A 12994-nucleotide genomic window follows, 5' to 3' on the forward strand; every position below is an offset into this window, starting at 1 on the left:
CAGGTCTTATTAGAAAGCTGGTGAGAGACGCCACCTGTTAGTGTCCGGGAGGGTCTGGCCTCAGCCGAGAGGGGTCGCACAGACCCGGCTCCAGCCACGGCTCAGCCACCTGCTGCAGCCAATCAAAGCCTCGAACACCCTAATTAGGTGTTTTATTGCGGCACACGAGCAGTTAAAGTCGCTGTAGTTAGCTTTGTTAAAGGTTCTGGACGGCCAATCGCATCCGTGCCCCGGTGACCCGGGTCCATTTTACCGCCCCCTCCGAAGCTTGACCTATGACCCCTGCGTGTGTCTCTCGCTGTTCGTTGCAGATTCCTGCTTCCTGGCGAGCAATGACCTCACCCACAGCCTGTCGTCCTACTTAAAGGAAAGTAAGTGTCTCGCTGTCGCCCCCTGGTGCCAAACAAGGGCTTTAAATGAAATAAAATATTTATTTATTAATTCCACAAGGAGCTATATACATGTACAGTTAGGCAAGTTCAGGGGAACTTGCATGTAGGTTAAGCTGCAATAACACTGCTCGACCTAGAAAACTGACAGTCACAGACAGATTTCAAGATGAAACCCTACCCGTATATATGACAGTTACAGACAGTCTAGCATGAAACGCGACCCCGAGATATTCCTGCTCTCAGATCCCAGTTTTGTGTGTTTGTGTTTGAGGGTCCGGACGACCACACTGTACATGCCATGCCAGTGCTTCTGGCTTTCCAAGTCACGCGCAGAGTGCTTATCTCTAACACGCACACACTCTTGTGTAACACGCGCAGACTCTAGTGTAACACACACACACACACACACTCTTGTATAACACGCACACACTCTTGTGTAACACGCACACACTCTTGTGTAACACACACACACACACATTCTTGTGAAACACCCACTCACAAACGCTTACAGTATCTGTACAGAGACACGCACCGTGTTCATGCCGAACACAAACGCTTCTGTTTCAGTTTGTCCCAAGTGGGCGAAGATCCAGAGGCAGCACACAGAGAAGAGGTCTCTCGCCCTGCTGATCGTCTGCAGCTCCGCCCTGCGCACCATAGAGCTCATTAAGTGAGTCCTTCACAGAACACCTGCAGCACAGAGTCCTTCACAGAACACCTGCAGCCTTCACAGAGTCCTTCACAGTGGCAACATAGCAAGACTCCTTTACAGTAGACAGATCCAGGCTTTTACCACGGGTACCACGTAACTTGTGACATCCCATTTTCCCTAGAAATATGCGAAATGTCTTTAATATACAATGTCTCCAGCAATCTGGCACCTTCATTTGTGATGGGGCAGCCTGTAGCGTGGTGGTTAAGGTAAATGACTGGGACACGCAAGGTCGGTGGTTCTAATCCCAGTGTAGCCACAATAAGATCCGAACAGTCACTGGGCCCTTAACCTTGCATTAATCCAGGGGAGGATTGTCTCCTGCTTCGTCTAATCAACTGTATGTCGCTCTGGATAAGAGCCAATAATATGCCAATAATGTAATGTAATGATGTGATGTCCAGCTCCAGCTGTGTTGTGTGATGTGGTATGAAAGGTGCTGTGGCCTCTAAGACTCCTACTACACTAGGGATAAGGGACCTGGTGCTAGAGTGTGATAGAGATAGGGGCGACATGGCTCAGGCAGTAAGAGCAGTCGTCTGGCAGTCGGAGGGTTGCGGTTCGATCCCCCACCCCATCCCTGTGTCGAAGTGTCCCTGAGCAAGACACCCAACCCCTAAATGCTCCTGACGAGCCTTGCATGGCAGCCAATCGCCGTTGGTGTGTGTGTGTATGAATGGGTGAATGAGAAGCATTAATTGTACTGCACTTTGGATAAAGGCGCTATATAAATGCCAACTTTTTACCATTTAGAGTGTGATTAAAAACACTGATAATACAAAAGCACTGTGTGAGGAGATGTAGTAACCTGTCTGCCTCTCTCTCTCTCCTGCTCAGGCTGTTGACCGCCTTCAAAGGAGAAGCCAAAGTTATCAAATTATTCGCCAAACACATAAAGGTGAACATTATTATTATTATTACTGTTTATTCATCATTTATAATTGTGTGCTGCGCATTGCAATACAAAGCAGAGCTTCGTAGTGCAAAAGCACACACCTTAATATTCTCAGCCATACTTCATAATTTTATTTATTTCATTTTCTCCCTTCAAAAGTTCGGCATGCTACTCCTCCCACAGCTTTGAGAAATCCCAGGCAAGATATATATCGACCGGAATAGATGGGAATCGATGGGGAAAAGATTTCTCAATTCTGCGACATCTCGTTTTCTTACGAAATGCGAAAAACCGACCGATTTTTGCCCATAGGAATGAATGAGAATTTGTAAAAAAAAAAATCTCACAAATTGATCAAACCCACCCCTCTTTGGAGCCACACCACTCCGTCATACTTTGTCGCAGAAACGTGAGTAAAGGTTTAAACGGGTCACAAGACTTTGAACTGTGTTGGTCTATTGATATCTTCTACGGTTTTTACAAAATCACAGTTTATGTTTTATGAAATTTTTCAGATTTTCAGATTTTATAATGGGTGTGTATTGCGTGGCTTTAGAGTGCGGTGACATCACCCACTGTAGCATTCAGCCCTTCTAAATTTTATCTAAAATATTCAAGACATTCTCATCTTACTCCCACAGCTTCTACTCTACAACAACAATTTATACATCAAAATGTAGAGAAACTTGTCCTCCCTCATTCAATGTTACTTCCATTGAGATAGGACTCACGGTTTTTTAATAAATCGGCCAAAAGTGCAGAGAGTGCCGGATCCAGCTCTCATTGACTCCAATGTTATCTGAAGCGTCAACTGCTAGCTTGCGTTAGCTTCGTCGCGCTAGTTAACGTCATTAGCTTCGGCGCTAGCTAGCTTAACTAACTAACTGACGGTCTGACTAACTGATTAACTAAGTGACTGTTACTAACTGACTAACTAACTAGCTAGCTGACTGGCTAACTAGTTAGCTGACTGGCTAACTAACTAACTAGCTGACTGGCTTACTAGCTAGCTGACTGGCTAACTAACTAGCTAGTTAGCTGACTTACTGACAGACTAACTAGCTAGCTAGCTGACTGGCTAACTAGTTAGCTGACTGACTAACTAACTAGCTGACTGGCTAACTAGTTAGCTGACTGACTAACCAACTAACTAGCTAGCTAGCTGACTGGCTAACTAGTCAGCTGACTGGCTAACTAAGCTCAGCTGATTAGTGAACTGTCACTGTAATTTATATTTACCAAAACTAATGCAGTGTAATATTCTATAAAGTTTTTATTATTTTAGAGAGGTGTTGATTTGGTTGTTTGTTATCTGTAGTTTGTGATGCTGTTGAACTGTATGTATGTTCTGTCTCTGCCTAACATGTCTAACTAAGTAATTAATAAGAATAATTAACTACATAACTAGCTAACTGACTGACTCCATCCTGTCCACATTATATGAAAATACCGAGGTTTTTAACTGTTTTATTTCTATGTCCATGTCTTAATGGTTGTGCTAACTGTAACAGGAGGGTGGGTGTGGTTGAGAAACCCATACTTAGCCAGACAACGCCACCTTGGGAATTACTGCCCAGACCACCCTAGCAACCACCCAGAACACCCTAGCAACCGCCCAGAACACCTTAGCAACCGCCCAGAACACCCTAGCAACTGCCCAGAACATGTGTATAGATGAGGATGTCTATTTTTGTGAGGACCAAATTTTGTTTTCGATCTGTGTGTGTGTGTATGTGTGTGTGTGTGTGGCCTATGAACTTATCATAAGGGCAAATACACACACACACACACACACACACACAAGTGTATAGATGAGGTTCTCCATTTTTGTGAGGACCAAATTGTGGGTTACATCTGTGTTTGTGTGAGGGATGGGCACCAGCAGCAGCACACTTTAAATTTCCCTGGAATTTTTTCTAGTTTATTATTATTGTTGTTGTTTATTAATGATTAGGATCATTACTATTATGCAATGCATTCTGTCTGGACTACACGTGTCATAGAGATAGACTGTGGGAATAAACAGTATTATAAGAGGAATCTCATGTCTTGCTCAGCCTAAAGTTCAAACTTTTTTTCTGTGTGACCGTGCGTGACCATGTATGACCGCATGTTACTGTGTATGACCGTGTGTTTCTGTATGACTGTGTGTGACTGTGTGTGACTGTGTATGACTGTGTATGACCGTGTGTGACCCTCCCCCAGGTGGAGGAGCAGGTGAAGCTCCTGGGTAAAGCGGTGACGCACATCGGCGTGGGGACACCGGGGAGGATCAAAGCCCTGATGGAGAAAGGCAAGAGCTACAGCGCTGAGCTGCGTCTGTGACCTCAGATATTCAGCTGATATGTTTAATGTCAGTTCTGCGTCTGTGACCTCAGATATTCAGCTGATATGTTTAATGTCAGTTCTGCGTCTGTGACCTCAGATATTCAGCTGATGTGTTTAATGTCAGTTCTGCGTCTGTGACCTCAGATATTCAGCTTATATGTTTAATGTCAGTTCTGTGTCCGTGACCTCAGATATTCAGCTGATATGTTTAATGTCAGTTCTGCGTCAGTGACCTGTCTGTTTTGAGGAAGCCATTTTGTTGGTGGTTGTGTGTGTAACGGTGTGCCCTCTCTTCCCCAGACGGGCTGAGTCTGAAGGGGCTACGCTACCTGGTGCTGGACTGGAACTGGAGGGACCAGAAGCAGAGGAGGATGGTGGATGTTCCCGAGGTCAGCTGCCACCCCCTGCTGGTGGCTGTCCGTCGTTACACCAGCAGAAAAAAAAAAAAAAAAACCTTTTTCAACCATTTCATTCCTAAGAGTGCCATATGGCACTCTCGATCTTATGCGTTTGCAACCAATCTAAATTACTGCTATACTATTGTTTTGAGCCCCTATTAAAACCCTTCATAATGGGCTTGGGGCTGAAAGGGTTAAAAATCCCATCCAGTGAAAATAGTTTCTTTTTTTTGTTTTTATTAACACATTTCATTTGTTAATAAATGGCATGAAATCAAAAAGTCTACAAATCTACAAAAATTATATCTCAAACCTTTCCCCCCCGAAGGCCAGTTAAACCATTATCAAGGCTTTGACAGACAGCTGCAACCATTGAAACAAAATGTAAATACACTGATGTGGTTGTTTCTCTTCCAGGTTAAAGGTGACTTGTTGAAGCTCCTGGAGGCTGGGATTATGAAAGGCTGCCAGGATGGAGGCATCAAACTGGGCCTATTCTGACCTACTCCCCCCCCCATGCAGATATTGGACTGGAGTCAGTCAACGTTCTGATTTATTTTGAATAAAAAAAGAAATTGAAGTGCTATATTTTTACATATGTTGTACAAATGTTGATTGAAGTCAAGTGATACAAGATGTCGTCCTGCTGTTAGCTGGACAGTCCTGGTCCTGTTCTGCACTCCGATCAGTGGAACAGAATGGAGTGCATTTGTGACTGATTCCCAGAGAGAAGTTCATGTTTCTACTAACAGCAGATACACAATAAAAAAACAAATGGCTGCTACAGAAATCTTAAAATGCCGTACAACATCTGCAGCCAATAAAAGTCATGGTTACTTACTCCCTACAATAAATTACCACGGTGGCCCCTTTTGTAACTGTCCCATGTTGTTACCAGTGCGTGAAAACTTGTGAAAAACTTTTAAGGCAAATAAAAGTGTGTGAACGAGCAGGAGCGTGTGTCTGCGTCTGTGCGTGTGTTCAGCTGAGAGGAAGCTCCGCCCACTTCTGTTGTGTGGTTTTGTGCGCCACTCCCCTTCCCTCCCCCCCGGAAACGCTCTCCGTGCGAGAGGTTCCTTTCACCCAAACATCCTGTGGTCCCGGAGAAGAGAAGAAAGAAGGACAGCGCACGGAGAGAGGCAGTCTGCTCTGGCGTCTCTAACGCCTCAGAGCCCCGGAGACGGACTCCAGGCGTCAGCCCTGCGCGTGATTCAGCCCCGTTCACGGGCAGGTTTTCAGACGGACGAGCGTCTCTGCAGAGAAAGGGGAACAGGAAGTGGAGTTAATGAGTAACAGCTCGCAGGGCTCAAAGGTCTGGCCGTGCTGAGAGAGAGAGAGAGAGGGAGAGAGAGAGAGGGCAGAGAGAGAGAGGGCAGAGAGCCGTAACCATGGCGAAGAGCTTGGACGAAAGCAGGCCCCCGACCCGCCGACCCGACAACTCAGCCTTCAAGCAGCAGCGGCTGCCGGCCTGGTCGCCCTCGCTGACCGCCGGGACCGTGCTGCCCTTCTTCTTCCTCATGGGGGTGCTGTGCGTGCTGCTGGGGGTGGGGCTGCTGCTGACCGTGCGCGGGACGCAGGAGATCAAGGTCAGTAACCCCCCACACACACACACACACACACGCCCGACCCCAACGCTGGTCAGGCAGAACGGTTCTGACCCGGACAGCGAGGTGTGGGTGGCAGCGGTGCAGAAACGCGCTGTCGGTTCATAGCAGTGCGTGTGAGAGTGTGTGTGTGTGAGTGTGTGAGAGTGTGTGTGTGCGTGAGTGTGTTTCTGTACAGATTCTGTAAGCGTTTGTGTGTGGTGTGAGCTGTGTGTATGTGTTTCTAGCTTTTGTTATCTGAAGAGGAACTGCTCACACCACACACAAACACTTACAGTATCTGTACAGAAACACACACACACACACACACACACTGCTCACGCCACACACACACACACACACACACTGCTCACACCACACACACACACACACACACACACACACACACACACACACACACACTGCTCACACCACACACAAACGCTTACAGTACCTGTACAGGAACACACACACTGCTCACACTGTGCCCACATCACACAGGAACACACACACACTGCTCACGCTGTGTTTACGTGACACACACACTGCACTGTCACAGTGCTTATCTGTGCAGGAGAGGTGATAAGAGGGCTGCACCCTCTGTACTTTAGTCACACATGAATTGCTTGATTACAAATGTAAACATCAAAATGAAGAGAAAGTATGTCCCAAAAATTATGGAGCACTCTGTTTATACATACTTTCTCTGAACGTTTTCATCCTAACGGCAAATACATTAATTAGGGAATATGCAGAGTACTGTGTTATTGTCGTGTTGAACACTGCATGCCACTACTGTCTTTTAATACAGAGTGATTTTGAACAGCTCATTTGTGTGTGAAAACAGTGACTGCAACTAACAAACAACGTTTCTCATTGGAGCATGCTGGAACAAGAAAAAGTCACTGAGTACAAGACTTAAGTGTTAAGTGTTTAGTATGGGATACATAGCACACAAAGTTCATATCAGTCAGATCTCCAGGAACAGGGTTGGGCAGCCCTGCTCTAGGTGTTGAATGAGGTGTGCTTTGTTAGGGTTGTAGTGAAGTCCTACAGGATGGCAGATCTCCAGGTATAGGGTTGATGACCACTGCCCTACATGCTTCTACGAGTTTGGTGCTGTAAGCAGTCGTACCTGTAGACCAGGGGTGTACCATGTACCATCTGCATACTGGTTTTAGTTCCAACCAATTGCCTTATTTTTAATTTGCTGACAGCTCTATACATTACCCCGGTTCAAGCCTGTACTTGAGCACAGTAAAATCATTAGGATACTCTTGCAGTCTGCAGCTGTAGCTGATACTCATACACATGTCAGATAAGATATGATTGAGTCAGTTAAATAATTAAGACCAGAAGTTGGAACAAAATCCTGAAGGGGATCAGCCCTTGTTGTGCACCCCTGCAGAACACTGTGTTGTTGTGACATTGGCTCAGGCAGTCGGAGGGTTGCCGGTTCGATCCCCCGAAGTGTGTCGAAGTGTCCCTGAGCAAGACACCTTACCCCCAAATGCTCCTGACGAGCTGGTTGGTACCTTGCATGGCAGCCAATCGGCGTTGGTGTGTGAGTGTGTTTATGAATGGATGAATGAGAAGCATCAATTGTACAGCGCTTTGGATAAAGGTGCTATATAAATGCCAACCATTTACCATTTTGTGAAGAGAGCCTTGATCCCTGCTCTACCCTGCCCCCTTCAGGTGGACTACACAGATGCAGACACGTGTGAAACCTGCTTCAACCTTCGCAAAAGCAGCGCCAACGCCAGGGAGCGCTGTGACTGCAACATCACCTTCTCCCTCAGCCAAGCATTTCAGGTGTGTTTCTATTTCAGCTCTATAGATCAGTGCTGCTGCGGTCCTGGTGTGTGTGCGTGCGTGCGTGCGTGCGTGCGTGCGTGCGTGCGTGCGTGCGTGCGTGCGTGCGTGCGTGCGTGCGTGCGTGCGTGCGTGCGTGCGTGCGTGCGTGCGTGCGTGCGTGCGTGCGTGCGTGCGTGCGTGCGTGCGTGCGTGCGTGCGTGCGTGCGTGCGTGCGTGCGTGCGTGCGTGCGTGCGTGCGTGCGTGCGTGCGTGCGTGCGTGCGTGCGTGCGTGCGTGCGTGCGTGCGTGCGTGCGTGCGTGCGTGTCCGTGTGTATTGCACAGCACTGTTAGGTTATGTTTTCTGAAATACGGTTGATGTAGCCAGGAACACTAAATTACATTGTAAACAACCACATCTTCACTGAATGCTAATATCAAAGCATAAGATGGCCGCTCTCCTTACGACAGAAGCGTGTGAGCGGTCCGTTTCCTGTTTCAGGGGGACGTGTTTTTCTACTACGGCCTCGTGAACTTCCACCAGAACCTGCGGAGGTACATGGACTCCAGAGACGACGGGCAGATGGTCGGGCGACTCAAAAACCTGAAGGTGCGATCGTGGCTTAGCGCGGAACCGCCGTTTTATCCACGAGGCTGTCCCCAGGCTGAAGAGGTGAAGCGCGCTCACTGTAATGTAACCGCTAACCGCTAATGTGCCTTTTATCCAATCAGAAGCCGAGCAGCTACTGCTTCCCCTTCACCCACGCGGGGGAGACCCCGGTCGCTCCGTGCGGGGCCATCGCTAACAGCATGTTCAACGGTACGTGTGTCGGTGTGTCTCGCTGCGACGCCACGCACATCTTCACATCCACTGGACATACTGACTGTTCCCATCTCCCTGCCATTAAAGACAACATATCTCCATTTTGGAGGCGTCCAGCAGGAGTGGGGTATCTGGTTTTACTGCAAAATCTGTGGTCATACTGAGCCAAAAATCAGTAAAGCCATCAGAGGATCCAGTAAGGGTGCTTTCTAACGGCCATGCAGCCAGGGACAGAAAGCCACGAGTTCAGTGCACTCACTCACTCTCTCTCTCTCTCTCTCTCTCTCTCTCTCTCTCTCTCTCTCTCTCTCTCTCTCTCTCTCAACAAGAATATTACACTTCAATTCGGTCTTCTTAAGAGTCTTACATTTTGATTGGTTGGCTTGCTACGTAACCCACCTTATGCACAAGCCGGTGCTTTTCTGTTCTCTGATTTAAAGAGTGCACCGTGTGCTTGTTTACCCCCCAGACTCTTTCTTTCTGTACTACCACCCCACCGAGGGGGAAACCATACCCGTCCCTCTGTTCAGGAGGGGCATCACCTGGTACACCGACAAGAACGTCAAGTTTCGTAACCCGGAAGTGGCCGACAAGAATCTGTCTCAGGTGTTTGAAGGTGCGTATACAGGGTCATGGGAAGGGGGTAACCAGTGGGAAACAAAGCGTTTAATCAACCAAGCACTGAATCAACAAAGTGCTGAATCAACCAAGCACTGAATCAACAAAGTGCTGAATCAACCAAGTGCTGAATGAACCAAGTGCTGAATGAAGTAAGCGCTGAATCTTCATCAGCTCCTATGGGATGCCTTTTCTGTGTCTGAGTTGCTCTTTTTACATATTTTACAGCGTATTTTAATGAAAGCGCTGACCTCTTCAGACTGTGCACAACCCCCTCCCCCTCTCGGGTACATTAATCACACATTTCTGCCCCAGGCACTGCCCCCCCTGTCTACTGGCAGAGACCCGTGTACGAGCTGGATCCGTCGGACCCCCAAAACAACGGCTTCATCAACGAGGACCTGATCGTGTGGATGAGGGAGGCGGCCTTCCCCAATTTTAAGAAGCTCTACGGGATCCTGAACCGGTCCCAGGCCCGGTTTGAGGCGGGACTTCCTGCCGGAAACTACAGCGTCGACATCTCCTACAGTATCCTTCAGCCACACGGCCACCTCACAATGACCCACACCCCCGTCCGCTTCTGAGGGTCCTCACCTGCATTTCACATCCTTCTGAGGGAACCTCACCTGCATTTCACATCCTTCTGAGGGTACCTCACCTGCATTTCACATCCTTCTGAGGGAACCTCACCTGCATTTCACATCCTTCTGAGGGTACCTCACCTGCATTTCACATCCTTCTGAGGGAACCTCACCTGCATTTCACATCCTTCTGAGGGAACCTCACCTGCATTTCACATCCTTCTGAGGGAACCTCACCTGCATTTCACATCCTTCTGAGGGAACCTCACCTGCATTTCACATCCTTCTGAGGGAACCTCACCTGCATTTCACATCCTTCTGAGGAAACCTCACCTGCATTTCACATCCTTCTGAGGGAACCTCACCTGCATTTCACATCCTTCTGAGGGTCCTCACCTGCATTTCAGATCCTTCTGAGGGTACCTCACTTGCATTTCACATCCTTCTGAGGGTACCTCACCTGCATTTCAGATCCTTCTGAGGGTACCTCACCTGCATTTCAGATCCTTCTGAGGGTACCTCACCTGCATTTCAGATCCTTTTCTGCGCTCTATCCATCCTGTCTGCTGCATTTCAGGAGCAGATGGATGGGGTTTACATTTTTGTGATGATATAATCCAATAGCCCAGGAAAGGTAAGTCAAATGCAGAAAAGTATTTTAAATCCAAAACAAACGCTAACAGGACTGGAGGGTACGAGTGCAATCGAACCAGGCCCTGAAATTATGCTCAGCGGGAAATACAGAATATAGCATATTCTTTTGGCGGAAATCTTCTGAATCTGAAAAAAGTAGTGTCTGACCTTGACCTCTGACCTTCAGATTACCCGGTGGAGTACTTCCAGGGCCGTAAGCTGGTGGTCCTGTCCACAGTCAGCTGGTTTGGGGGGCAGAACCACTTCCTCCCCATCGCCTACATGGTGACCGGCGGGCTCGTCCTGGTGGTTGCCATGGTGCTCACAGGCGTGTACCTCAAATTGGGGAAAGGGCGGGTGGACTTGGAGGACTGAAGGGGTTGAGAGGCGCGGGGTACCCCGGTTCTGCACGTCCGTGTCTGGTTCTGCATTCCACGCCAACTTCTGCTGTTCATTAGTTCATCAGGCCTGATCTCCTGTCTGTCTGAGCTGCCCAACCCTGCTCCTGGAGATCTACCACCCTGTCAGTTTTTACTGCAAACCTAACGAAAAAAGCACTCCTCATTCATTAGCAAGAGATCTTGTGGAGCTTTTGTAGAATCAGAAGACCGACAGGACAGTGAAGACCCACAGGGCAGTCGATCTCCAGGAGCTGGATTGGGCAGCTGTGCTTCATGTGATCAGAGGTTTTAGCTTCACTGGCTGAACACTGTCCCTCCACTCAGTGTTACTGTGTGTGGTCTGATCTACAGCCTCATTAGCCAGGGGGAGGTGTTTGAAATATAAGCTGGCATGAAATCCAGAACAGGTAGAGCCCTCCAAGAGAGGGATCCCCCCCCCCCTGCTCTAACTAACACCAAAATGAATTGTGCTGGAATATTTGCAGGTCTAATATCTGTATCTGTTCTGAGTAATTCTCCAATTACACGAGTGAGTGCTGTTGATTTCAAGAGGCATTTTCTGTTTTTTCTTATTGAGTCAATTTTAGTTTCGTTTACAACGCGTAACAGTATGTAACAGTATGTGTGAAATTTGTTGACCACTGCAAAATTGCCAAGAAATATTGTACTGTTGTAAATTTTCTATTTATTAAACGTTTAATTACATAAGACGTAATGCCAATTGTATTTTTTTAGCCCTCTAAAAGTACCCCAGTCCCGAGCAGTCGTCTGGCTCAGGCGGTAAGAGCAGTCGTCTGGCAATCGGAGGGTTGCCGGTTCGATCCCCCGCCCGGGCTGTGTCGAAGTGTCCCTGAGCAAGACACCTAACCCCCAAATGCTCCTGACGAGCTGGTCGGTACCTTGCTGCCTATCACCGTGTGTGAATGAGTGTGTGTTTGTGTGAATGAGTGTCTGTGTGTGTGAGAGTGAGTGTGTGAATGTGTGAGTGTGTGAATGTGAGTGTGAGTGTGTGAATGTGTGAATGTGTGAATGTGTGAATGTGTGTGTGTGAGTGAGTGTGTGTGAGTGTGAATGTGTGTTTGTGTGAATGTGTGTGTGTGAGTGTGAGTGTGTGTCAGACCGTTCATTCAGCCCCACAGGAATCGATCAATAAATAAATTATTATTATTGAATATTACACATATCAGCTGTAACCTGACTTCATTTTACAGGAATCAGGCTCAATAGTTGCAGCGCCCCAATATTTCTGCTGTAATTGTCATGAATCTTGCGTATCGTAGCGCGGTATCGCTGCACATTCTCAGTCCTGGAGGATCGCAGGAGCAGCTGGGACTCTGATAGAGTCCCTGTGTGTTCAAAGTGCTAGCGGCGGCTCACACACCCGGCTCATAACCCTGCTAATGTGCCTGAATGAGCCGCACCAATCCCAGCGCACTGCTGTTCCATGTGTGTCCAGCAGGTGGCACTGTTTCAAAGAATAGGCCACCTTTCTTTGACACTTCCCTCAGGTGCAATTGCAGAACTCATTGCATCATTGTAAGAAATAGTTTTCAGCCTACGCATTATGGGACCAAATACAGAGAGAGTGCCAAATAAGGACTATGTCAGGCTTCATGACTTTTATGTCTGGATTAGTTTGAAGTAAACTGTGTAATGAGTAATGGCAGTCAGAGAGCGAATCAATGCTTCCAGTGGCTTATCTCTGACACAGAATCTCTCTCTTTCTCTCTCCCTCGCTCCCTCCCCCTCCCTCTCTCTGCTCATTTCAATTCAATAATGCTTTATTGGCATTACTGTCCACAAACAATATTGCCAAAGCAATTAACAAAAAAACC

The 12994-nt window shown here is 47.7% G+C and overlaps 2 protein-coding genes across 5 annotated transcripts in view; both read left to right on the top strand.

Moving 5' to 3' along the window:
- cmss1 (cms1 ribosomal small subunit homolog) overlaps nucleotides 1-5675 on the top strand; it is a 74625-nt gene extending 68950 nt beyond the window's left edge. For all 4 annotated transcript variants that reach the window (XM_061226125.1, XM_061226123.1, XM_061226127.1 and 1 more), the window contains 6 exons: nucleotides 312-371; nucleotides 960-1062; nucleotides 1942-2002; nucleotides 4205-4292; nucleotides 4628-4716; nucleotides 5143-5675. In XM_061226125.1, coding sequence (XP_061082109.1) covers nucleotides 312-371; nucleotides 960-1062; nucleotides 1942-2002; nucleotides 4205-4292; nucleotides 4628-4716; nucleotides 5143-5226 — 485 coding nt within the window. In that variant the 3' untranslated portion in view covers nucleotides 5227-5675. The remainder of the gene's footprint in view (nucleotides 1-311; nucleotides 372-959; nucleotides 1063-1941; nucleotides 2003-4204; nucleotides 4293-4627; nucleotides 4717-5142) is intronic.
- A 103-nt stretch (nucleotides 5676-5778) lies between these two features.
- Nucleotides 5779-11867, top strand: tmem30c (transmembrane protein 30C). Its single transcript, XM_061226322.1, has 7 exons — nucleotides 5779-6311; nucleotides 8007-8123; nucleotides 8606-8713; nucleotides 8836-8923; nucleotides 9396-9542; nucleotides 9860-10072; nucleotides 10946-11867. The coding sequence occupies exons 1-7, from the start codon at nucleotides 6114-6116 to the stop codon at nucleotides 11131-11133; spliced, it is 1059 nt and encodes a 352-aa protein (XP_061082306.1). The 5' UTR covers nucleotides 5779-6113; the 3' UTR covers nucleotides 11134-11867.
- The last annotated feature ends 1127 nt before the right edge of the window (nucleotides 11868-12994 follow it).

Source organism: Conger conger, chromosome 17 (assembly GCF_963514075.1).
Source record: "Conger conger chromosome 17, fConCon1.1, whole genome shotgun sequence".
NCBI classification, from domain to species: Eukaryota; Metazoa; Chordata; class Actinopteri; order Anguilliformes; family Congridae; genus Conger; species Conger conger.